At 46.3% G+C, this 25,295-nt stretch overlaps 1 protein-coding gene across 2 annotated transcripts in view; it reads left to right on the top strand.

Moving 5' to 3' along the window:
• Positions 1 to 25,295, top strand: part of PEX14 (peroxisomal biogenesis factor 14) — a 128,301-nt gene that overhangs the window by 39,057 nt on the left and 63,949 nt on the right. For both annotated transcript variants that reach the window (XM_080921958.1, XM_080921959.1), the window contains exon 3: positions 16,750 to 16,834. In XM_080921958.1, coding sequence (XP_080778084.1) covers positions 16,750 to 16,834 — 85 coding nt within the window. The remainder of the gene's footprint in view (positions 1 to 16,749; positions 16,835 to 25,295) is intronic.

Below are 25,295 nucleotides of genomic sequence, written 5' to 3'. Positions count from 1 at the left end.
TAGGGAGGTGCAGGCTGCAGGCAGGAATGTGGCTGAACCAGATTTGGGAGGCTCAGCATGTGGCAGAATTCTCCTTTAAACTTGTGTTCTTCCCAACTTTCTGTTCTGTTTTTCATAGGCGGTTTGGTGGAGTTCACACCAGCAGGCTGGGTCAGTGGAGAACATAGGCGGTTTGGTGGAGTTCACACCAGCAGGCTGGGTCAGTGGAGAACATAGGCGGTCTGGTGGAGTTCACACCAGCAGGCTGGGTCAGTGGAGAAGAGGGTGGCGGGAGGGTCACACCAACAGGCTGGGTCAGTGGAGAACATAGGCGGTTTGGTGGAGTTCACACCAGCAGGCTGGGTCAGTGGAGAAGAGGGTGGCGGGAGGGAGCTTCTTCAGCTTTGATGCTGAGCCCTCAGGAACAGGGATGATAGACAGTGACTGCACTGCAGGACATCTGCGTCAGGCACATGCTGGACCCCAGGTTCCCTCAGCGCCAGGGGCCTCTGTACCTTGTGAGCCTTGTCCTGCCTCTGCCTTCCTCCGGAGCATCCAGGAGTGCAGGCTTTTGCCCTCGGGACACCTTTCTTCCTCAGAACAGTGTTTCTTCCTGTGTCTTAGGTCACCTTTTTAACATGAGACCTTCTGGAAAGTCCTGACCTGCCTCTTCTTCATTTCTTCAGTTATTTGTAAGGGGTCTTTTGCTTGGGTATTTTTTTCTCCTTTAAAAAAAAAAAAAAAAAAAAAAAAAAAAAAAACACTTTCTCTGCTCCATCTTTTTTATTTTATTTTGCTTGATTTAGTAACTTTTTTTTTTTTTTTTTGTTAAAAACTTTGATTTTATTTGTTTTTCTTCTAATCCCCCTGGCTACTCTGGGATGTGGCCAACAGCTAGGAGAGCTAGAGTAAGACGGATATAGAGAGGTGCTAACTAAGTAGGAAGAATTAGGGTGAAGTGGACAGAGGAGGTGGTTGTGGGTGGTGGTTGTGGGCCCCGAGATGCAGGGGCTCCTTCTGCCTGCGTGCTTCGTGTTCTTGAGGCTGTTTTATAGACCTTGTCTTAAGGGACAGTGCTCTCTGCTCTTACATTCTTGGGTACAGTGTACATACTGGGAAATCAATGAACCCTTCAGCCAAGGAAGAGAACGAGAATCTCAGCTCACTGCATTTACCATATGCAGATGTGATTCAATTAGATTGAAACCCATTTAGCAGAGTGGTTTTGTGAAATAAATAACTTTTGAAGAAAGGCCACTGTACATCATAAAGTTGTGTTTATTAGGTGAAGACCGGCTGCCACGGTACTTTCTGCCTGCCCACCTCTTGCCCCAAAATGCTGATTCCCAAGCAGGCGGCCTGGGGCTCTTTACAGAAAAAAAAAAGCTCCGACACTTCCTGGCACAGGAATTTCATCCTTGATTTACATTGCTCAGATTGTTAGCGCTGTTGAAGTGGAGACGGTGTGAAGGTCCTTGTGTCCGCTTTGTCCTCTGTGGGAGAAAGGGAGCGAGTCGTGTTTCTTCCCGTGTGCCTGTCATAGCAGTGCCATAGAGGGGTTGGCCACGCTCCACACTGTGTGCTGTCTGTGTGTGTGTGTGTGTGTGTGTGTGTGTGTGTGTATGAGAGAGAGAGCCTGAGTCAGAATCTCAGAAGAGTAGCACATTTCTGAAATAGTAGAAAGGTTCCCCTTGCATCCCCCTTTTCCACCCCCACCCCACCACCAGCCCTGCCACAGCACATGCCAGATAATGCGCTGACTAGGTCTCCCTATTAGTCGTGTTGCTGCCCTGGAGGCTGCTGTGCTCTCAGCCAGTCCGTTAGTGCACATGGGTGGTGCTGCACTGAGTGGTCGTGGCAGAGGGCAGCGAGAACTGTGGGCAAAGCACAGAATGCTCTCTGGAAGGAGAGTGCTTAAAAGCCAGAGGGGGCAGCGAGGTGCTGGGCTTGAAAGCACCTGGTGAAGATACTTGGACGTTCAGGACTGTGATCATGAGTTCTGTCTCGGGACTGGTGCTCTAGGTTTATAAAAGGCTACCTGATTACCAAGGCGATTTGAAGGCCACTTAGTCCTCTGCCAGGCTGTGCATTAGGTGCACTAATCCTTAGCCGTGCCGCTGGACTGCGACTGGAAAATTGCAGGTGCATGTAGTGTGTCTTGTTTCAGCTGGGCTGGTGGGTGTTTCTGCACAGACCGTGCTCTGTGAGGCTTTCTCTCAGCCATAAGAAGCCTTCTATCCACCAGTGATTTTTAAAAAGTAATTTTCTATTTATTTCACGTGATCATTTTTCTCATCGTTGTGATTTAACATATTAATGTGCAGATAAATATAATAGTGACATGTCAGGTCCTTGGGCCTGGCATGTTAGAGCAGAAAGAAAAACCTAATTGCATCAAAACCACTAAGTTCATGTGTGTGGAGCCCATCAAGCTGAAAGCACCCAGACAGCATCTGCTGTTATCAAATCACTCATGACTCCAGCTAATTAAAATAGAGCTTCATTTTTCTGAACCATTGTTTGGCAGGAATTCGAAACAGGTCTAACCCAATTTCTGCGTGTTTATGAGCCTTTATTATATAAGAGGTACTTTTCTGTAACTGTACAGGGCAGTGCTAAATGAATTGATCCACACAGTAGTACTGTAGACACACACTGGATACACTGTGGACACACTGTGGATACAAACTGGACTCACTGTGGACACACACTGGACACACTGTGGACCCACTGTGGACACACACTGGACACACAGTAGACTCACTGTGGACACACACTGGACTCACTGTGGACACACTGTGGGCACACACTGGACATGGTGGACACACTGTGGACACACTGTGGATACACTGTGGACACACTGTAGATATACTGTGGACCCACTGTGGACACACACTGGACTCACTGTGGACACACTGTGGATGCACTGTGGACATACACTGGACACACTGTAGACGCACTGTGGACTCACTGTGGACACACTGTGGACACACACTGAACACACTGTGGAATTACTGTGGACACACTGTGGACACGCTGTGGGCACACACTGGATACACACTGGACGCACTATGGATACACTGTGGATAAACACTGGACGCACTATGGATACACTGTGGACACACACTGGACGCACTATGGATACACTGTGGACACATTATGGACACACACTGGACTCACTGTGGACACACACTGGACTCACTGTGGACTCACTGTGGACACACACTGGACTCACTGTGGACACACTGTGGACACACACTGGACACACTGTGGACACGCTGTGGGCACACACTGGACACACTGTGGACTCACTGTGGACACACTGTGGACACGCTGTGGACTTGCCAATGATTTTTCTAGCCTCTGGTTTCTAGACATTCTCCTGAAAGTTTCATGTTCTTTTTCTAGCTTCTGCTCTGTTTTTTCTTTCTCCATCTTTGTAGTAAAAAAAAGTGAACTTTTACTTTTAGCCTCTGTTTTTTTCCCATTTGAAAAAAGGAAAAACTGTTTCCTTAATGTTCCTTTTTCCTTTTGGGTGGGATTGGCCTCCTCAGTCCCTGCTGTCTTCTCTTCCCCCCTTCCTCCTGCCTCTTCTCCCTTTTGCACCCATCGCCTTGTCTTTCTCCAAACCTTGACTTTTCCCTTCTTTCTGCCCCTTCTATTTTTACCACAGAGTTCTGTGCCTTTGTCTCCAAGCGGGGAGGTTAAGGAGGAAAGGGGCCTGTGGGGCACAGCCTGTGGCTGAGGGGACATGATGGCAGCAGTGTTGCATCTGTTTGCTTACTTGCTTTATTTTTGTTTTAAAAAGATTTTTCAAACCACATTTTCTCTACTTTATAGTATATAATCCTCCTTTGAAGATGAAAGCATCGTATAAATGCTAACTAATTACTCCTTGTAACCTTGGTGAGTGTCTGAAGCAGCACCAGCTCCATTCTACAGATGCGGAAACGAGGTTCTGAAAGGTCACTGAGGAAGTTGGTGGCTGCAGTAGAACTAAATCAGGGGCATCTTTTTGGCTTTGACTCTTTGATTGCATCTCAGGGGAGTTACTTTTTCCTCTACATGAGGCCTGTATTTAAGGTGAGATGCAGAAAGGTTTCCCATTTCTCCCTTCTCTTTATGGCCTTGGAACCCTCTGGAGCTCACTTGCAGTCTTCAGACATTAAATGAATTTCTAGGTAATTCCTGGGAAAGGAGGATGCCAAGCCACTTTCGGGCTGCTAAAAACCCTGTCCATTATAGTCGGTGTGGAGGCCCTCACTCTGATTCCAGCAGCTTCCAGTAAATGTGCTCACGTCACACACGCTGGCTCCAGTGACCAGGGTGTTGTAGGAAGCGCTGCCATGTTTGATTGAATTTAGCCATTTTGGAATGACAAGTGTATGAAGTGGTCTCTTGAATCACCGTGGCCTTTGTTACTGCTAATGTGTCCTGACATCACAGGTGTCACCTGGGCTCTCCAGAAAGGACTTGGCTCCTCTCAAGCTAAAGAGCAGTGAGACCTGTGCTTGCTCTGGTTACAAAGCAGAGACGACATATCCATGGAAGGAAGACTCACTCACTTTTCTCCCAGGGTTTCAAAGCGTGGGTGGGGAAATAATGCTTTGTATGGTAAGAGGACTAGTGGGTGCCAGGGTCAAGAAAGGAGAATTTAAGTCATTCTAAAGAGGAGTTCTGAGGGCCTAGCACTGACTGTATGCTCATCTGTAATCCCAGCAGCCTGGGAGGCTGGGCCTGGGAACCTGGGGTAGGAGGCCAGCCTGGGCTACATAGGGAAGGCAGTTAGTCTCCTCTTCTTGAGGGAATGAGGAAATGAGTTCCCTGCCCCACATAAGTATTTAAGTGGAGGCTTGCTGATCATTTGTCACGGTTATTGGAGAGAGGAGGCCTTGATGGTGAGTGGGACCAGGGGGCCTCTTCCCTTGCCCTAGATTATGGCAGCAGAGCCATGTCTTTCTTGTTCCTTTTGACCTGGTATACCTGTGGGGCCCAGTGAATGCTCAGAAACCACTCATCATTTAATCGTTTGCCTCCTGATTCTTAAACTAACTTGTGTAAAAACCTTTCTTGTACAGTTCAGAAAACCAGGGTCTGTTTGCTCCCCTTGCATCCTGCCCCCCAGTCATTCTGGATGGCTGTGCCTTCTCAGTGGCTGTTGACTTCCGTGTGAAAAGAACTAAACCAAACCCTCTACAACTTCTGGCTAGGAACGATTGCAAATGAATCGAATATGTTCCTGCTTTATTAAGCATAGTATCTAAGATATAATTTAATCCTGATGACTTAATATCATCATTTCAGATGTAAATGTTTGTGTTGTGTTGTAAGTTTAGGCCCTTTTCTAGTAAACCTTGTTGAAATACAGATGTGCTTTGTATTGGCCTCTGCTCAGATTGGCTCTGTGCTAAATGACCCCAAAGTAGTAACTTTTAGAATTTTATGTTTGCTTCATGTGGATATCCCTCTCTGGAGTTTGCTGTCAGCCCCTTCTTTTCTTCCTTCCTGTTCTGTGTTTGCTCTCTAGGTGGTCTCCTGTTGTTAGCTGCTTTCTCCTGACACTGCATGACCAGGCTCACGTTAGTGGAACATGTGTGAGGATGTTCTTCTCTGTATGAAAGATGGACTTGCCCCACATCTTCTGGCGTTACTTCTTTCTTCATCCTTTCCTGTTCCCTCCCACCCTCCAGTTAGTTTTGTCTTTAAACAATGACAACAACAGACAAGGTCTGTACAGCCCCAGCTGTCCTGGAGCTCACAGACCCTCCCAACTCTGCGTCCTCAGTGCTGCCACCACCGCTAAATGTGATTTTTTAGAAAAGGAAAAGTTGGGTCTTATCCTTAATTTCTCATCTTTGAAATTAAAAAAAAATTATCTGTGTATATGTCCTTCCTTCTCCCTTCCCTTCTTTCTATTTTTTTAAAAATTTATTTGTGAGTACACTGTCGCTGTCCTCAGACACACCAGAAGAGGGAGCCAGATCCCATTACAGATGGTTGTGAGCCGCCATGTGGTTGCTGGGGATTGAACTCAGGACTCTGTTTTTCTCCTATGCCTGTGACGTGTGACGTGCGAGTGTGAATTTGTGGCCTGTAAGTACAAGTATGGAGACCAGACAACAACCTTGGGCATCTGTCCTCACTGTGCATTTTGTTTGAGGTAGAGTATCTCTTGCCTTGTCACTGCATGCACCAAACTAGCCTCCTCAGGGCTTCCAGGGACCTCTGACTCTGCTGTAGCCACATGCTGTCATGTCTGGCTCTGTGTGGGTATGAGGATTCGAGCTGTGTTCCGTGTGCTTGTGCTACCATTGTCTCAGCCCTTGTCTTAAACTAACTTTGTCCTAAGACTACATCGTTGGCCCAGTTCGGCAGTGTAGACCTCCTAATGAATTTAGAAATGAAATCTGAGCTGAGCAGTGGTGGGGCACTCCTTTAATCCCAGCACTGGGGAGGCAAAGGTAGGTGGATCTCCAAGTTCAAGGCTAGCCTGGGCTGTACTGAAATCCAGTACAGCCAGGGCCACACAGAGAAACCCTGTCTCACAAAACCAAAAAGAAAAGAAGAAAATGGTACAGCAAGGATCATGAAGGTCATGTGGCACATAAGTGAAGGGCTTGGCCACGTGGTCACAGCACAGGGAAGCGTGGCACACTGGCATCAGCCAGACACTGTCCATGCTTTCTTCAGACGCAGCTTGCATTCTGTCCTGCCACACCATTAGCCTTGTTCCCTGCCTATTTTGAGCAGACTGTGTATAAATAAGGAAATGTAGGCACTTGTGTAAAGTTTAGAAAAAGTAACAGAGAGTAGTGCTCTGCTGTCTGGTGAGCAGGTTGAGGCTTCGGGCTGGGGCTGTGTTTGCACTAAAGGCTGATATCCATATCGTAGGAGCTTTAATCCTTTCAAATTTACAAGAAATGCTGTTTCCTTTTAGTTACCAAAAAAAAAAAAAAAAAAAAAAAAAAGTCAAAGAGAGCATTTGATTTAAGGAAGCAAAAGTCTAGAAAATGTATCCGGGAGTCCTCGTCAATTTGAGGCATAATGAAATATAAAAAATACTCAATAAAAGCTCCTTTATTACTTTAACTGCTTAAATGTGGAGTTTTTAGCCATCAGGTTAATGTTTTGGTATCATTTTTTTATTTGATTGTGAGCACTTTTCCAGGTAGCCCTGCCACTCGAGCACTAATCAGATTCCCCCGGATGAGTGGTGCTCGCTGCAGACTGACATCACCGCGCTCGCTCGCTCGCGCTCGCTCCGACGTTATTTTATTTGTCTTTCCTGTAAAAGTTAATAACTCCATGTCCATGTGTTCAAACAGTCGGAGAGAGAGAAGGGAGAGCAAGCAAAAGGCGATGAGCGGTGGTGGGTGTTTCAGGAAGCTGGTTTGAGGACATTTCAGGGATGTCTATGATTTTTCAAGTATCTTACCCTATAAAGCGAGTACGAGGAATTAAGACCACAGAGCAGGGTGGTAATTCATAATTCTTTGGATAACAGGAGTGAACTTCCGTCTGTTCCCCACACAGAGCTGGAAGGAGTTTGAAATGAGTTACCATTGATTTTGAGAAGGATACTCAATAAAGCTGGCTCTTAATGGTGAGAACTGTGTAAAGTTAGCGTTAATGGTATGTGTATTGCATGCTCATTTGGCCTGCCCTGGGTGCCCGTGGCTGTAAGAGCATCAGACCAACATGCAGACGCTTCTTTCACCTTCCTTTGCAGAGAGGATACAACCTTGTGCCCAACATGGCTCTGATGCTTAGTAGGCCTTGTGGAATCTTTTTTTTTTTTTTTTTTTTTTTCCAGACAAGGTCTTACCGTATAGCCCGGCTGTCCTGGAACTTACACAGATGTGCTTGCCTCTGCCCTCCAAATTCTGGGACTAAAGGCTGGTGCCACCACACACTACTGTTGCCACTTCTCCCTCAGCCACTGCTCCTCCTACCTCCCTCTCCTCCTCCATATGGGTATATATCTCTTAATGGCTGGAGTTGTTAATTACGGGAGTGTTACGTGTGTGATGGACTCCCTGCTGAGGTTATTAGAAGGCCTGGTTGAGGGTCTGACAGTGGGTGTGAGGACCACTTGTGCTTTCCCCACTTCAGTACTTCCTTGTGGGCATCAGAGGTCCCTCCCTCCGCGTTGGACAGTTTGGATGGGGCACTTAGGGAGCTGTCTACAGACATGGGGCTTGTGTTAGGGACTGTGTGTTGTTGGCATGTAGGACCTGGCCATGAACTTGTTTCATGGGATATGAGGTACATCTGATGTCTGCCGCCCCACCTACTGTCAGAGTTGGTTCCAGCAGAGGGTCCGTCTCTGCCCACTGTCTCGGCCTGTTGTGCTGAGGAGGACACTTCCCTCCAAGAGACGCTGTTCATCCCACCATTGAGCAGTACGTTTCCAATTCCTATATTTTACTCTGAGTTTGAAAGTCCTCAAGCCGTCAGCCTTCTCTGTTGTGAGCCACACTTCTGGAAGTCACACTGCTGCGTTTCTCTTGGCCGTTGAGCAACAGCAGGAATTAGGACTTGGTCATCTTGTATCAGCCCCAGGTCTGCTGCTTGGTGGATCTGAAGGTGATCTTCAGCTATCCACATTTGCCATTTCTATTTCTACTTTCTTTAATTAACCAGTTAATTTTCTTTAATGTTTGTGAGTGTTTTGTCTGCATGTATGTCTGTGCACTTACTACTTGTGTGCCTGGTGCCTGCAGATGCTAGAAGAGGGTTGAATCCCTTGGAATTGGAGTTATAGACAGCTGTGAGCCTCTGTGGGTGCTGGGAATGGAACCCAGTCCTCTTAACTGTTGAGCCATCCATCTCTAGCCCCAAATTCTTGGAACTTAAGCTATTTATAGGCTGTGGCTGGTCTTTTTTGTATTCAAATCTTAGTTGTCAATTTTTAGTCCTTTTCCCCCTTAGCAAGCAATCTGTCAGAGGTGCCAGTTAATGGCTCCTCAAATGGTTTTAGTTTATACAGACGTTCCAGCTCACTCCTGTAATCGCAGCATCTTGGAAGGCTGAGGCAAGAGGGCTGTGAATTTTGGGCCTGCCAGTACATGTAATGGAGACAAGTTTCTTGATACAAAGACTCTCTCCCATGGAACACACAAGCCCATCTTGCCTGTGCTCCCTTCCCAGGAGTGCTCCATAAGCCACCGGGTTGTCATTTATTTTGTGTCTAACACCATTGATGACTTAATGTTTAAGGTTGCCACTTTCAGGGACACAACCTTTCTTTGTCCCTGTCACGATCATACCACAGCTTAGTCATGCATGACAAGAGAGAACTTTGGCCCAGACTTGAGAAGAAGTGGGAGCTGGAGTAGTTGTCCACGCGCTGAGCTCCTGAGCGGGGCAGTAATAAAGCAGAAGATTGGGAAAGCAGAAAATTCAGCAAGCAGCGGAGAGAAAGAGCCCAGGTAGTATCAGGACGGTCCTGGGGGACTGTGTGCTCTGTAGCTTTAGTTCTGGAGTCACCCTCCACCTTCACTGTGTGAGCTCAGGGTTCTCCTAAGGAGCAGGGTGGACACTGAGTCATTACATTCCTTTGGAGTGATTCAACTCAACAGCTTGACACCTTCATTAATTTTACAACACAAAGCCTGGGTGTTTTCTGCTTCCTCTTTAGCAGTGCAGGGAGTTAGAGGAATATTGAAATTATAAGAGGGGCCGGTGGAAAGGAGCAGGGAAGAAGCTGTGGAGAGATGCTGCTGGGCTTTGAGCTCCTTGCTCTTCTTTGTGCTTCCTGAGACCAAGTCCCTAACTCCTGACACTCAGCTCTGGCACATAAACCTTTTATTTCTGTTCCTGGCATGCTAGCTCCCCCAATCTCCGGCTCACAGCCAGCTCTTCTGCCTTCTCTGCCGAGGTCACTGCTACCGTGATCCGTGTATAATGGCGGTCCCTCCTCTCCAGTATGGAGGCTATTACACTTTCTTCTCTAAACAGGACTTCAAACAATCTGCTGCCAGTTGGATTTCAAAGCCAAGGAAAAGGCAAATGTCATCCTTTTTTTCTCCCCTCTTTGGGTAACTGCTTTGTTGACTGCATCAGAAATTAGAGGGGTTGCTGTGAGAATTCAGGTGGGGATGCATGGGGACAAGGCATTTAAATTTGCTTTTCTTTCCGCCTAAAGGGGAAAATCCTTTTCCTTCTCAACCTTTCCTAAAAAGGAACTTTGATCTTCTCAGCCCAGAGGCTAGGGTTCTCATTTCCTCTATAGCAAGCGTGTGTTCCGCTCCTTGTGCAGTGACGATGCGGCGTGCGGCATCTGCAGCCCTGCCTCAGACCACTGTCACTTGGTACTACGTAGTGTGTGGTGGATTAGGATAGCTCACCGCCACTCCCATAAAACAACACAACAGTCGCATTCTGGAGAGTCACTCACCCAGTAATTTTAACTCTGGCCAAGGAAAAAATGTAGATGACAGAAACATTTCACTTTGAAAGGTAGTTTTTGCGTATGCAAAGTTGCCACTTTTCATGGAGGTTTTTACTTCATTTATGAATGTTTTAAAAGAGACTGGGGTCAATAATGCATGCTTTAGAATTCCCTAAATACAGATTTACACAATAGCCCCTAAAATATACTGTGTTGAATCACCCACTCTTCTGTGCTTCTACAGAGGTATTTTATTCTTTAATGTGAAAAACAAAAGGACCGAGGAAAATAAAACAAAGGAAATTAGGGCCACAAGCATAATTACTGTAGGGCTGGAACCCACATCAACAATAGGAAGGACACAGTGACCACAACCAGGAAATTCCAGCTGAAAGGGAGACTCCTTCCTTTAACTCTTTGAGCACCAGGGTCCTTGATCGTCCATCCTCTCCTAAGTTCAGTTCATTGTCTTTAGTTGGTGAACTTCAGGGCTTTACGGACGGACTTTCCTTTCTTCTGTTTCCTTTTTCCATGTTTAGTATAAATTAAACATAAATGTGTGCACCCATGCTTGCATGTGTGTGTTTGTGTGCTAATTTGTAGATAGATGGGCTAAAATGTACCTCTTGATTATGTACCCCTTAGAGAAGGAGAAAGAATTTAAAAAAAAAAAAAAAAAAAAAAAATCTCAAACCCTGTCACTGTCATCTGTTCATTTTTAATGAGCAATTTTTTAAATAAAAGAGGAAAATGAATAGGTGTTGAACCAGCCCGTGATATGTAAATGCCAACTAGTAATTACCTAAAACCTCAATTTTTATTCTGTTTCATCTTGCAAAACATTTCATTTTCCCTGAGTGAAAACACTTAATTTGGGCTGTGTGAGTTAGCCAAGCGGCCACCTCTGGCCTGCGTCTCCACTGGTTCCGGCTAGGGGGCACTTTGGCTCTGTGCTTGGGTTCCTGACAGCGTGTCCACCTCAAGGTTATTCCCCTCTTGCCATTCCAGTGGTTTTGCTCTGAGTGTGCCGTGGCGCCCCTCCCCCTCCCTAGTCTGGTTTCGGGGAGTCTGTTCCTCCTTGTCCTTGCAGCAAATCGTATTGGATTTTGGCTGACCGAGCCTTCCTCTGCATATTAACTTTCCCTCCTGTACCTGGCTCTGAGACCCTTGGCTTTTCTGCATTGAATTTCACGCCCGGGTAGCAGCTTTCTGGAAGATCCCTTTCTTCCTTTCAGCTTCGTTGTTTCTATTTTCCTGTTTATGGCTGCTGTTTCTCATTCTGTGCATTAAAGTTCCCACACATTGGCTCTGTTGGTACACCTGCTCTCCCCTCCAACATTCCCTTTCTTTCGAAGGCTCATAGACTTTTCTTCTGCTTTGACTTGAGGTCTGTCATCTTTTGGATGTGTTCCTGCAGTGTCTTGGAATGAGGCTTGTGGTTGCCCCTGCTTCCTTCCCTTCCTAGCTGGTGTCCTGCCTAGAAAGAGTGCAGAATTGAGACACAACAGAGAACCTGGCACTTTGAACTGTATGTAGCTCAGAGAGTGCAGAAGACTAGAATTATGTTGTCCTAGGACCCTGGATCCGAGTGTGCCTTGCCTAGAATCTCAAGGCACACAGCCTCTTTAGTGAGATATATGGCTTCATAATTAGCCCGTTGCATTTTTTCACGAGTGCTAGCATCAGCGTTCTACGATGTGTTTCTCTGATTAACAGCTGCTTTGCAACTATTTCCTTGTGCCACGGATGACCGTATTTGTCAAGGAACTCCTGACAGAGTACTGATTTCTTACTAAAACGCAACATTTCTGCTTCACGAAAGCTCTCTCCTCCACACTGCCTGGCTTTTAAAGTCAGCCCTTGTTAAAACTGGGGCTGGCTCTGCTCTAGCGCCTGTTAACAGGATTCTGGGTGTCTGCTTTAGAGCTGGGGCGAGGAGCCTTTCACAGGCAATTTAATCTTGTGAGCAGTGTGAGAGTGAGTGGTGGAGCACTGGAGTGGAGCTTCAGGCCTGTGTGCCGGTCATCCCCCCCCCCCCCCGCCCTATAGGTGCCATCTCTCTGGGTTAAAAAGGACGTGGTGGTTAAGGTTATTAATTTTTGAATATTTTTAATATTTTAAACTGGCTAATGAATGCTCACATTTTAGGAGATAGATGTGTATGTAGTACACAGGAGTGCAGGAGTTGGTGGCATTCCAAATAAGTGTCACCAGAGAGAGTGCATCAGGGCTTACATGTCAGGTGCAGAGTGCCTGAGACTCCCTCAGTCCCCGGGTTTGTTGTTAGGCAGGCTCTGCCTCCTGTCCCCGTCAAGCAGAAAATAGCATGTGCTCTGAAGATTACAGTGGGTGGGTTTTTTGTGGGAGACTGGCAGACACACAGGAAGTGTCTCTTCCGTGATGATTGTTGGGATCCTGGGTTTTCCCATCAGGCTTTACTTACCTTGCACAATGCTCACCCGGAGAGCATGGGGCTCCGCTCATTGTGCGGTTACAGATCCTAGGCTCCCGAGCAGATCCTGCTTAGTTAATCCGAAGGTATTTTACAGCCTGAAACCTCCCCCACTTCCTCTCTAAGTAATTGTGAGGGACTCCAACGTATCCAAGACTGCAGAGGGGAGAATCTGTCTCCTTTACTTTTCCTGTAGCTTTAAAGGGATAAGCAGGGAAATTACAAACTTTCCTAAAATCATGGAGTTGGTGGTTGGCAGAGTTACTCTGTTTTGCCCTTTGAGACAGTTGGGGGAAATGAGAAATTTTGCTTCTGTTTTCAGAGTTCATCTTTAATTTTATAAATCAAACTAGCTACTGCTAATTTGAGGTGCACTCATTAAGAACTCTGCCCTAAGAGCTGAGGACTGGACTCTACAGCAGGCGGCTGAGCTGAGCAGTGGCGTCAGGAGCCTGTGCCTGACTCTCCGTGGCTCACCGCACTCCCACAACGTGCGCTAGCGTCCCCAGTTCCCTTTCACATCTTTGACATTGAGGCGGAAGATTTGGCCTGAATTTATATAATTTAGTTGGGCACAAATATAACCCATGAATAGTCACATTCATCTTCTAATTAGAAAATAAAATGATAATCCAGGATAGGCCGCAGGCTCCCCATCATTGAGTCCAACAAAAGCATGCTGTGTGTGTTGGACTTTTGCAGAGGGAAGTCAGTTGAATTGTTTGATGAAGTGAATGAAGAGTGCCCAACAGGAGGCTGCTGAGAGGCCCCAGCCTGAGCACCTTGGCAGTTAGTGTAGTGGGCATTATGGGTAAGGAGTTTTGGGATATCTTTTACCACCAACACATGAATCATAGGGCTATAAAATTCTAGATTAGACAAGCCCTTTACCATCCCCCGCCCCCACCCCTGTCTGTGTGCTAGCACCTTGTGGGGATGGAGAGGAAGGGTGAAGAGTGGCTGGAGAAATAATTAGTGAAAGGAGGAGAGAGGTTTGTGTGTGCTCACACTTACATAGCTGCTTAGCCGGGTATCTTTCTTATTCAGCACATTATGTTGAGGCTATTAGTTTGGGTGCTTTATATTTTTGCATCTGGTGTAGTGATATCGATGCTGTTAAATATGTGATTTGCCTGTCGCCTGCATTTTCAGACAAAGATCAAGGGGAACATAAACAAGCCTCAAAAACACTTTATGTAGGTGTTTGGCAGTATTATTTTATATGACTTGAAATTAGTGAGTGGAAACTTTAAAAGAAATTGTTCATATTTTTGCAAGTTTGAAGTGTGCCGGGACTTTGTCAAATTCCCGTTAAAATAAATACGTCAATTTCATCTCCCTTCCAAATTCATTTATCTTGCTTTTTTAAAAGGTGTTTTCTACTTTACCTGATGTTTAAATTGGATTCGCTCGTTTATGCTGTTCTTTGCTATACCCCACGTTTTTCTTAAATGAATTACTAATGGCAGAGCACTCCATCATCCCCTCTCTGCAGCCACTTTAAGGAAAGCATGGTGATCTAAACCTTTTAACCTATTAAAGATGATTTTTCCCAATTGAATCAGACCCACCACAGGTGTAATAACTAATCATTTAAACTACACCTGCTATTATGTATTTTTAAGCCATTATGCGTGTTGGATAGATGATAATTCATGTTTATTGCATTGTCCGATGGATCCGTTTTGCCTACACTAGGCTGATTAATGTATTTAAAGAAATAAGAGATGCAATTTTTAAAAAAAATTGATGGAATGCGCCAAGCACTGCATTGAGTGCACCATTAAACCCATCAGAACTTTGCTCTCTGACCAGAAATGCATATCCCAAGGACTGTATTAAAAGAGCAAGGTGAAACCCGGGCGTTTTAGTGGTATGATTCTGTCTTCTTGCTCTATCATGGGGAGTTTTGGAAGGATGCAGAAAGGCTTTTTCTTTGTATGGGTGAATGATAGGGGCTGTGCGGTTTATATCTCCTGCCCAAGACCTGTTCATCCACATTTCCTGTGACACCTAGTACACACATCACAGCCACAGACCCTGCTGCATGATACCAACACTGTCATTTTCTCCCACGGAGAAAGTGTATTATTTTCTCAGGTGAACATAATGATCCCTGAGCCATCTGAGTGGTGCGGATTGGTGTTGACCCTGGAGGGCCCATGCGGTGTGTACCTGTCTCTTCTCTTTCTAGAGCTTGGTGTACCCCGCCCCCACCCCACTCCCACGCCTTTCCTCTTTCCTCCCCTTCCTCTCTCTTCATCCCTCTTTCTCCTTTGCTCATTACCTTTTCTTTTTCCTTTCCCTCCTCCTGTCTTTCCTCTGTGCTTCTCTCTCCAGTCTCTTCACCATAAGGTTGTAGAGATCTCTTGGACATTTTTCCTTTTTCCCCCCTGTAACCTAGGTGATCTACTTGAGAGGGTAAGCACCATTTTGGGGGCTCTGCAAGCTCACACATTGAATTCTCTTTAGCCTAGTGCTGTTGGTTGTCCTGTAGTCTGTGGTGGTGGTTAGGTCTGTTTGCAATGTTGGAGACAGATCATCATCCACAGGGAGCTGAGCTTGTCTCTTGAGATCAGTAACATCTCATGAGTGATAGGTTCAGATCTGAAAGGTCAGGATGCTGGACCTAACTAACCTTTAAGGAGAGGCCCAGGTTAAGCCTCCCTCCCACTGAGGGTTTATCTGGAGAATAAGGAGTCTCCCTGGCTTTCTTCCTCTTCTCTTTCTTTCTGATCTGTCTTTATTTCTTTTGTTTCTGAGAACTCTAGTCTCAGTGGGGCATGTACAACCCAACCTTCACTCCCAGTCACAGGGCTTGCTGTTTGAATCTCTGCTCAGGGTTGCCATTACTGTAGGATCACTGAAACATCCTTACTCCTGACCCCCCCAAAAGTGAGCTGCAAGACCTGTTAGCCTTAACAAGAGACATGCTTTCCTTTTGGTTTCAATGATGTGAGTAGTGCCAGCCATTCTAACTAGCCTCCCTTTCCTACCAGAGCAGCTTGGTACTTCTTACCCCGTAGGACCAGTGCTTGCTGTGGATAGCAGTCAGGCAGCGCATAAAGACATGTCTTGCATATGCCGAGCGATGTGGAGGTTAATGCCTCTTTCATCCTCTACTTGACTTATTTGTATATACGAAGAGTCATCAAATAATATTCATTCCAGGGGTAGGTAGATAGTCTGTCAATGTATTGACTTGCAGCCAGAAAATCACAAACTTGGCTCTTTGAAGTCTCACCAGAATTCATTTCCATTGCATTGGAGGGACCAGTGTTGCCAGCCGCTTGTGTCTTCTCTACAACCTCCTTCAGCTCCAGTACTTTGCCAGGTACTATACAGGGAGCATCGTCTCTTCCCTGCCATTCCTTACTGTGTAGTTGGGGAGGCAGCCTGAACATGAGAAGAGAAGACAGTGTAATTATGTCTTCAATTATATGGTACACACTACAGCACTGAAGAACTAAAGAGAGAAGAGGAAGATCAGAAGGGTTTGCTGATTTAGGGAAAGTCAGAACAGACTGTATAAGGTTCTCTCCCCCCTCTCTGTTTCTCTCTCTTTCTGTGTGTGTGCACACGTGTGCATGCATGTGTGCAAAACATGTGTTTGGTGCATTGTATAATGTGTAGACAGGTAGAGAGTGACCGAGCTTGACCGAAGCGGCAGCTGAAGGCAGGACCTCAGGAAAAGTTGTAAAAAGCTGAGCCAGGGACACGAGGCTTGTTCTCTGAGATACAAGAAGCCAGTGAAGCCAGGAGACACCTAGCCCTCTACTTAGGTGGATTTCTGCCCTAAGCAGGAGCTTGCTATATATTTGATCCCAGCGGTCTCCGTCTGTCTGTGGCCCTGGGAACTCAAGATTTTTGGTCTTGAATTTCAGATTACTGAAGCTTACTCTCTCTGTTTTATCTTCCCCACCAGATTGCCACAGCAGTGAAGTTCCTACAGAATTCTCGGGTCCGGCAGAGCCCACTTGCGACCAGGAGAGCATTTCTTAAGAAGAAAGGTACAGGTTTCCTTGGCAGTGTAGAGCGGCTTGTAGAAAGGGGCTGGGGCTGGGGCAGGTGAAAATCCCAGCTAGAGACAGATGCTGACTTCATTGAGGATTGCTCACAGCTGTCCACGTGTGGGACGTGTGGGAAGTGGGAGGTAGGGTGAGGTGACCCCTCAGTGGAATGTACATTTTTTCACTCACAGTGGAGCAGAGAGATACAGGATTTGAACAATTCAACATCAGATATGAGGCAGAGCATCATGGCCAGCCAGCACTCAGTTAGCCGAGCTGCGCTTTAGATCACACTGAAAACTCCTGCTTTCTGCTCAGTCTGTTGGTGACCCTGACTACAGAATGACCTGCTTGAGCTAGGAAAGGTCAGCTGCTTCAGTGAAGACCCACAAAGAAGCAAAATACAAGGGGTATGCGGTGAATCAACAGTCAGGATGAGGTCAAGTCAGGGGTCTGTTTGATTTCAGATTGTAGTGGTAAATTCCTGGGTCTTATGCTATTTCTGTAAAGCTGGGATAAAGTGGATTCTGACTAGTTCTGTGTGGTATTATAAAGCAGATAGAACCTGTTCTGGTTCTGTTGGAATTTAGGATATTTTTATTTATTTTTATTTTTTTGTAAAGCAAAACCAACTGTCCAACCAAATAAAGAAGGTCGACTTTTTCTACTTAGGATAAATATTTGCTTTTCTGGATATCTAGGAAGCTACTTATAGGGTTTTGTGTAATACTAGGAAGGGGGTGGCATTCTTCACCCCCAAACTTTTTTTTTTTTTAAAGCTAGAATATTGGCCTCAAAATTCTAGCGGTTCTGTAAATGTTTACTGGAATAGAGACGATGGGTTGTTTTCCTGGCACTTGCTGAGCACCTGTGGGGTCCCCCTGCTCCAGGGCCACACTCACAGGCACAAACATTTCAGTCACAGCAGCTGCTTAGCAGCAGACCCAAGGAAGGGTCCCCATGAAGAAGCTGCATGCATGCTGGCTGCATGGTGCTCGGCCCCATCATTAGGAGATTATTAAAATTTGGAGTGTGTTGGCTGGCCTCTCTACTCCGCAAGCATCATGCCATAAAAGAGATTTTCCTTGAAATATGTGTACCTATAGGGAGTAATTAATCATAAAAGCTTGGGGATTTCAGCTCTCTCATCAAAGCATTGAAGCAGGGGAAAGCTGAGCCTAAAAGCTGAGCTGATTACCCGGGGTAACCTGAGACAAAATCTATGGTTGCTGAGAGATCCTTAGCCCAGTACATTGTGCAGTATTATAACTGTCTGATCTTCTCCTCCACCGACAATGACCAGTTAGGCCTCATTTTCTCTCAAACGCAGCTGGGTTAGAATTTCATTTGCAGAAGGTATTTAGAGCAATTTAGAGACAAATGTCTCTGGTGTTTGCTCGGCACTTCCCCACCGCAGGCTTTGCTGAGCAGTTTTAGTATCAGGAGCTCCATCTAATCTGTTTAATTTTAATAAATCCCTGACTGGGAGAGGGAGAGAGAGAGAGAGAGAGAGAGAGAGAGAGAGAGAGAGAGTGAGAAGAGAAACTCTGGACCAAATAATACTTCTTTTGAGTCACTGGCTTATAACCACTCTGGAGGGGACTGACTTACGCAGTTATTGTTTGTTGCTCTTTGAAAAAAAGAAGGAAGGAAGCCCAGTTGATTGATTAATCAGTTTACCCAGGAGTGAGCATCCATTCTGTGTCTTGCCCTGATCTCTCTCACTGGGAGTTCGCTGAGGGGAGAAAAGACGAGAAGACCCTGTCCTCACAGAACTTGTGTTCTAACAGGGCTGGGGCAGGAGTAAGGATGTTAATGGGCTGGAGATTCTCGTAGTGCAGGAACGCAGTGCGGGGTGCCAGAGGAGAGGCTCTGATTTTAAGGCTGGCGGATGCTTCTGGGGGGTCATGTGTGCAGAGGGCTGAGAGCATGCACTTTTGTGTGTACAGTGGGCTTCCCGGTCACAGTCGTCTTTAGGAATTTGGGTGTTGGGAACCTAGGGAGGCTCCCCAGCTCTTGTTGCTCTACAGAGACCCACACTGGCCTACCCTGTACTTAAGCCTAGAATCACAGCTGCTAATCACCCATCCCCAGCATCCACTAACATACCTCTTCAGCTGGTAATTATCCATTTCCGAGGTGAGGCCCAGTAGAGTAAGCTCTGGCAGGACCCTTTCTGGGTAAAGATTTCCAAAGTCTGATCGTTGTTTATGGAAGAGAAGCCCCTTCTCGGGATTTAAAGTTAACGTTTTTAATTCCCATTATTCCTCAGGTCAGGCTTATGCAGCCAGTGTGCGTGACACTGTGATGTTATGAGCGAGGAGCAGCTCCCTGCCCCTCACAGCTACGGAAGGGGAGGGCTGGGGCGCGGTCTGGGGAGAGCCGTGGCTTCTCCTAGTACTGTCATTTTGGGGGATTGCAGTGGAGCACTGACTTGAATTATAATCTGACTTTCTTTCTTTCTTTCTTTCCTTAATAAACATCTCTTTCCTGAAAAGGCAAATCCAATTTTGCTTTTTTTAAATATTATTTAATATTTAATATAGAAATTGAGGTCCCTGTAGTACGTGTCAGTTCAGTGGAAAATGACGGTTACTTTAGGTGCATCAGCTGAGTTAGTTTTATTGTGATGTGAAACCACAGCCCCAAGTAGGGGCTGCATTGTGCCTTTGTCACTGACAGGGTTATGTGTTGAGCTCTCTGATGGGCGGTGAGGAGTGGGCTAAGACGGGAGAGCATTGGTCTGCAAGGGTCCGTCTTCTCTGGTTTGTTGTCTGTTTTGTGATCTCTTTTAAAGTCAGAATATGGAGTCATTAATGAGAAACATGAAGTTATTAGAATCATTTATCATTCTCTTTGAAGTTTGTATTGCCATTTTATGTAATTTACAGCAATTCTCCCTATTACCAGGGTTGTTTTTTTTCTTTTTTTTTTCTTTTTAAGATGACAGAGAAAAGCAGTTGTTCACCTTCAGAATATTAGGATGAGTGTTTTGTATTGTGTCCAGCTTTTTGATTCTGCACAGGACACACCTGTGGTCGGCTCAGCCACACGTGTCAGCAGATAGACTATATGGGGTGTGAGCCCTCATGAAGCTGCTCAGTTTAGACACTTCTCTTGCCAGGCAGGCAGCGGGCCTCTCAGCAGGTCACAGCCCAAGAGACCAGAGTAGCTTAGACACAGCAGTAGCAGCAGCCCGGGGAGCTATAGGCTTGGAGAGGTATTATCCATGGGCTGCTGTTGATTTGATACCACAAATGTAGGGTAAGAGGCAAGCCACTTCCCAACTTGTTGTGCAGGCTGAGTATGGGTTGGACAAATGAGATAGATGTCCGTGTCTGAGGGGCCAGAGGCAGATGTGGTGGAGAAGGGGACAGGGTTGTCAGTTGACTGCTCTGTGTTGCTCTTAAAACCAGGTCTGCACAGCTTTTGGAGTTGGAGGGGTGGTGCTCTTGTCAGGTGTGCAGGCAAGGGGCTCTCACCTCACCCGGCCAGTACTCTTTCTTCTGTTCTGTTCTGGAGCCCTGGGAGCAACGCTACCTCCTTGTGGACATGAACTTGGGGAAGAAAGCATCCTGTGGGGGGTAGAGGTGAAGGGCTTCTCTCTCTCTGGAGTCCTTTAAGGAAGAGTAAATTCTTGCAGATTTCAACTTAACTCTCTTTTATTACTTTTCTTTTTTTAATCATTTACGTCCATTTCATGAGGTAGTTTGCATGTCCTTGAATGGAATCTCGTTACCATGAAAGCTTTTTTAGCATTGATTTCATAACAGTCTTAATTTAATAGCTCCGTCATTACTGAGAAGCTCTGGGAGAGGGCCTGGCTTTCCAGGTCACTGACCTTTTAATTACAAACCTTGTTCTGATGGCCAGGTTATCGACTGGACAGCTCCAGCTTGTGCCCCAGGATGAAGACAAAAATAACTATTTCCTCCCCATCTCCAGGAAAAAAAAGTAACCTCTTGTGTTTCTAAAATTAATTTTCTCCTTCAGCTTTACTTAATTAATTCTTTAATGTGCCTTAGTGAAACCGGAAGTCTTATGGAGCGTTTGTTTCTGGAGCTGGGGTCCAGCAGATAGCTTAGGAGCAGGGGATGGTCATTTTGCCAGCACCATCCCCTGCTTGACTGCAGCAGAGCTGGAAGTAGTGTTGGTCCTGCAAGGGGCCATCTGGCCCTTCCGAATCTTTGTTCATGAGACATGCATTATGGCATCAAGATGTAGATTCATTCCGGTGTTTGCTGGTTTGTTGAACCAGGTACATCACAGACATTTTTAAAGCTGTTCCTACTGAGATTCCTTCATCCCTCCCTCCTTCCCTCCCTCCCTCCCTCCCTCCCTCCCTCTTCCTCCCTCTTCCTCCCTCCCTCCCTCCCTCCCTCCCTCCCTACCTCCTTTCCTTCCTTATTTGTTTTTGTGTTGGGGATCAGACCCAGGGTCTTGGGCATCATAGGCAAGTGCTTTTGGACTGAGCCCCGTTTGCAGGACCAGGTGCTTTCCGTACTGTGGTCACTGTTTGTCTTAGCTTACTGGGGGAGTAAGCTGGGCTGCAGAGACTGGTGTGAACAGGGTGGTCTAGGTTTTCTGTCACGGGCTGTAGTGATGGAAACACTAGTACCATGCACAGTGGAACAGCAGTCCCGTTTGCCCTGTTGCTCTGGTGGGCACCGCATTTTCTGTACTGATAGCTTGGCGTGTGAGAAAGACAGATATCAGGCATCTTAGGAAGCAAAGTGAGAAGTGGCCACACCATTGGCCCATAGTCCGCCTGCAGGTTCCTCCCACTTTCATTGGCCCACAGTCAGCGTGCAGGGCATGGTACCTTCCTTCCACTTCCTGCTCCTTTTTTTTTTTTTTTTTTTTAAACCCTGGGCCCTTCTCTGAGTGGGGGTGTACCCTGCAGGTGAGTGAGGTGCAGGCCGGAGCAGACAGACATGGCTGTGCGGCACTGTGTGCCTGTTCCTGAGGATGATTGAGCATCTCCATCCATCTGTTGTGCATGGACTGTCTTCCCTCCCTGCCAGTCTTGCATCTGCATATCCGTCACCTGCTGTTCTGGACCAGCCTATTCATCATGCTGACTGGTTTCTCCCCATCAATTTTCCTGCCCCCCCTTGTTATCCAAACTTATCTTAAACTCCACAGATTTTTCTCAGTATACAGGAGAGACCCTTAGCGACTGGCTCTGGGAGCAGACATGCTGTGGTGTCCCATTTTGAGGGGCCACTGGCATTTGCTGTCCAAGAAGCAGAGCTGTGGTTTCCTATACAGAAGTGCTGTGTGTGGGGCTTTTGAAGATTTGACCAGATACTCCCCTGAAAGGATTGGAGGGGTTTTTTTTTTTTTTTTTTTTGTAAACTCTGTGCCTTCCCAGTACTGCAAAGACACTGCCACATGTCTTGTGTTATTAAAGCTTATTTATTTTTTATTTTTTTACTTCTTGGAATATTGAAAATTTAGTCAGGGACTGGCAAGATGGCTCTGAGTTAAAGGAGCTTGCTATGTGGGCCTGGTGACCCAGAACCCTTGTTAAGGTAGGAGGAGAGAACTGACCTCACAGAGCCATCCTCTGACCTACGAGTGCGTGCACCCAGGATGAGAAGGACACTCAGTGCTGTTCCCTGGGCTCCACCCCCTTTCCTCCCTGGAGGATGCTGGACTCTCTGATGTGGAAGCACATGCCTCGGCATCCCTTACTCTCAAATGCGGGACTCTGGCCTTCACTGGACTGTATGTACATTTTGGTGTAAGAAGCAGCCAGGCTTGATTCAGTCTTTCCTTTGGCTGCATAGTATTGCACTGTGTGTATGTGTCATACTTTTAGAAGAGCAGTCACAGGCTTGTATTTTGTTCTTTTATTCTGTCTTTTGTTGTTTCAAACAATGCCCTAGAGAAGATTGTTACATGTTGTTGACTGTCTGTCAGTTTGTGAACATGCTTAAAATGAATTTTCATATGTGATAAGCAGGCTAATGTATTTTTCTTGCTTAAAATTTCTAAGTTTCATAGGAAATGAGACAAAATTATTTTCTTTTTTGTTTTGTTCATTTCACTGTACATGTAGCCTTGGCCGTCCTAGAACTTGCTTAGTAGAGCAGGCTAGCCTCAAACTCACAGAGATCTGCCTGCCTCTGCCTTCTGAATGCTAGGATTAAAGGCGTGCACCACCACCTCCTGGTTGAGAAAATAATTTTCTAATACAAACATATAACCCTATATAGAAATTATTATTGCTTCGTAACAGAGTCTCACTGTATAGCTCAGCTTGGCCTAGAATTCTCTTTATAGCCCAGGCTAGCCCCACATTCATGATTCTCCTACCTTTACCAGGTACTGGGATTACAGGTATGAGTCACTCTACCTGGCTTAAAGAAATTATTGTTTAAGAGGAAAAAAAAGTATAATAAATTGCAATTACTGCTTCGTGTGAATTTGGATTCTGACGGACATTTTGGTCTTTGGTTACCTAAGTAATACTTTACTAAAAACTCTCTTCATGCCCCACTTTTTGAATGAATAGGCTGACAGTTTTAATCAGTTTATTTATTTATTTGAGATTGGGTTTATGTTGCCCAGGCTGATTTTGAACCCCTGAGTGCATGTCAGCCTCCCCTCAGCCTCTGAGTGCCTGGAGCTACAAGTGTGTGCCCTCATGCCTGCCTCAAGCTTACCCCAGTTCACAGTAAACGTCCGAAGAAGCTTCAGAAGCTGGGGAGGATAGGATCTGTTTTCAAGGAAGTTTGTAGACTTTCTTTGGTTGTGATTGGATGTTTCATGGGACAGTGGCCACTGGGATGCTCAGCCTTGATTTGGCACCACTGTTTGCAGAGTTCAGTAGACTCTGGATAGCAGAAGGGGCTGGAAGTCAGCAGGCAGGGCAGTGTAAAGCTGAGTATAAGGTTCCCTCAGTGGAGCTCGGGGACAGTCCGGCCTCAGTTACTTTCTGTCCTAACAACCCTGTGAAGAGGTGCCAGAGAAACTGAGGCACACAGGTCACAGGTGAACAGCACAGCTGATGACAGGTTCCCAAGTCACTCTGGTTTGGTGAAGGATCAGACTCTCGAAGGAAGGGGCCTGCCCTCTTCCCTGCCTCCCAGGAGAACAGCAGCCTTTTTCCCACAGTGGGGTATTGAAGCTAAAACAGTTTTCAATTCTGAGGGTCAAGAGATGTTTATTCTGGAGCCAAAAGTGAGTGACCATGGCCCAGACGCACAGATTCAGGTTACTCCGAATACCTTGTCTCATTGGTAACAATTTCATGGAGTCTCTATAGTAACAGATAAAGTTGGGTGGACGGGTCACAGCAGGGAAATCCCTGCTCTCAGATGCCTTCTGAGGGTCTCAGAGTTGTGGCTGGAAGAAGCTAGAGCTGCTCACACCAGTAAGTGCCACACAGAAGTGGATGTCTGTTCACCCGAGCACCCTCAGCTCCTAGCCAGTGAAAATGGATGCATGGCTAAGGAAGCGATGGCTACAATTAGAAGACACCAGGATGCTCATCCCACCTTAGTCCCTTATAAAAAGTTACAGTTTGGTTATTCCAGTCTAATGATGCAGTTTCAGAACTGTTAGCCGGCAGGCCTCTGACTAGAGTGCACGTAGCTGTGTTCTTTTGTTTCCAGGCGTCTGTGTAGTCAGAGCCTCCCCCAGTCCACAGGGTCCTCACAGCTTGATTTTGACCTTAGATTGGAGAGAGGCCTGGGCCTTAGGTGAGGAAGAATGGGCAGGACATCATTCATGATGGGGAACTCTTGATTGACCATTAGCAAGATTGACCCGTATGGACTTCAAGCAAGAAAAGAACTGAGGTGCTTGGCACAGGCAGCCAGGGTGTGGCCCCGGCAAGGCTCGCTGCTGTAAATGTGGATAGTGCAGTTCTTGGGCCAGGTGGGGCACTGTGACACTGTTGAGGAAGTTCACTCTGTGCTCAAATGACAGTTGCCTGGCAGTTGCTAAAACAGGTCCAAAAGGCCACTAAGTGCATTGTACGTCAGCAGTGGATGGTCTGGCCTGGGGTGGTGGCCGTAGAAGTGGAAACAGAAATGGCAGCTTTTGTTTGAGACAGGGTCTTGCTGTGTGTGCCCAGGGCTGGCCTTGAACTCCTGGTGTTCCTGCCTTAGCCTTCTAGTGCTGGGATTAGGAGTGTGTGCTACAACCTCTGTTTAGAATGAATTTTTAAGTGAAATTATAGAGTATATGATTTTCCCACTCAGTACAGTCCTTTTGTTGTCTGAGTCATCATTCATCCATACACTGTGTCAGTGGTTGTGGGCTGTGTCTGCTCCCCTGCTCACTCACTGGACATCAGGGCTGTTTCTAGTTGGGGACATTAAAACTAAGTCCGATATAAACACCAGTAAGACTTTAGAGGTGTGTGTGTGATTCCTTTTTGGGTAATTAGCTAGGGGTAGAATACATTTAACTCTGATTGTAAGTATGAAGAGGGGATGTTAGTGTGTGT

The sequence above is a fragment of the Micromys minutus genome, assembly GCF_963924665.1.
Source record: "Micromys minutus genome assembly, chromosome: 9".
NCBI classification, from domain to species: domain Eukaryota; kingdom Metazoa; phylum Chordata; class Mammalia; order Rodentia; family Muridae; genus Micromys; species Micromys minutus.
The sequence above is the reverse complement of the archived record's forward strand: the minus strand, read 5'-3'. Positions and strand labels throughout refer to the sequence as shown.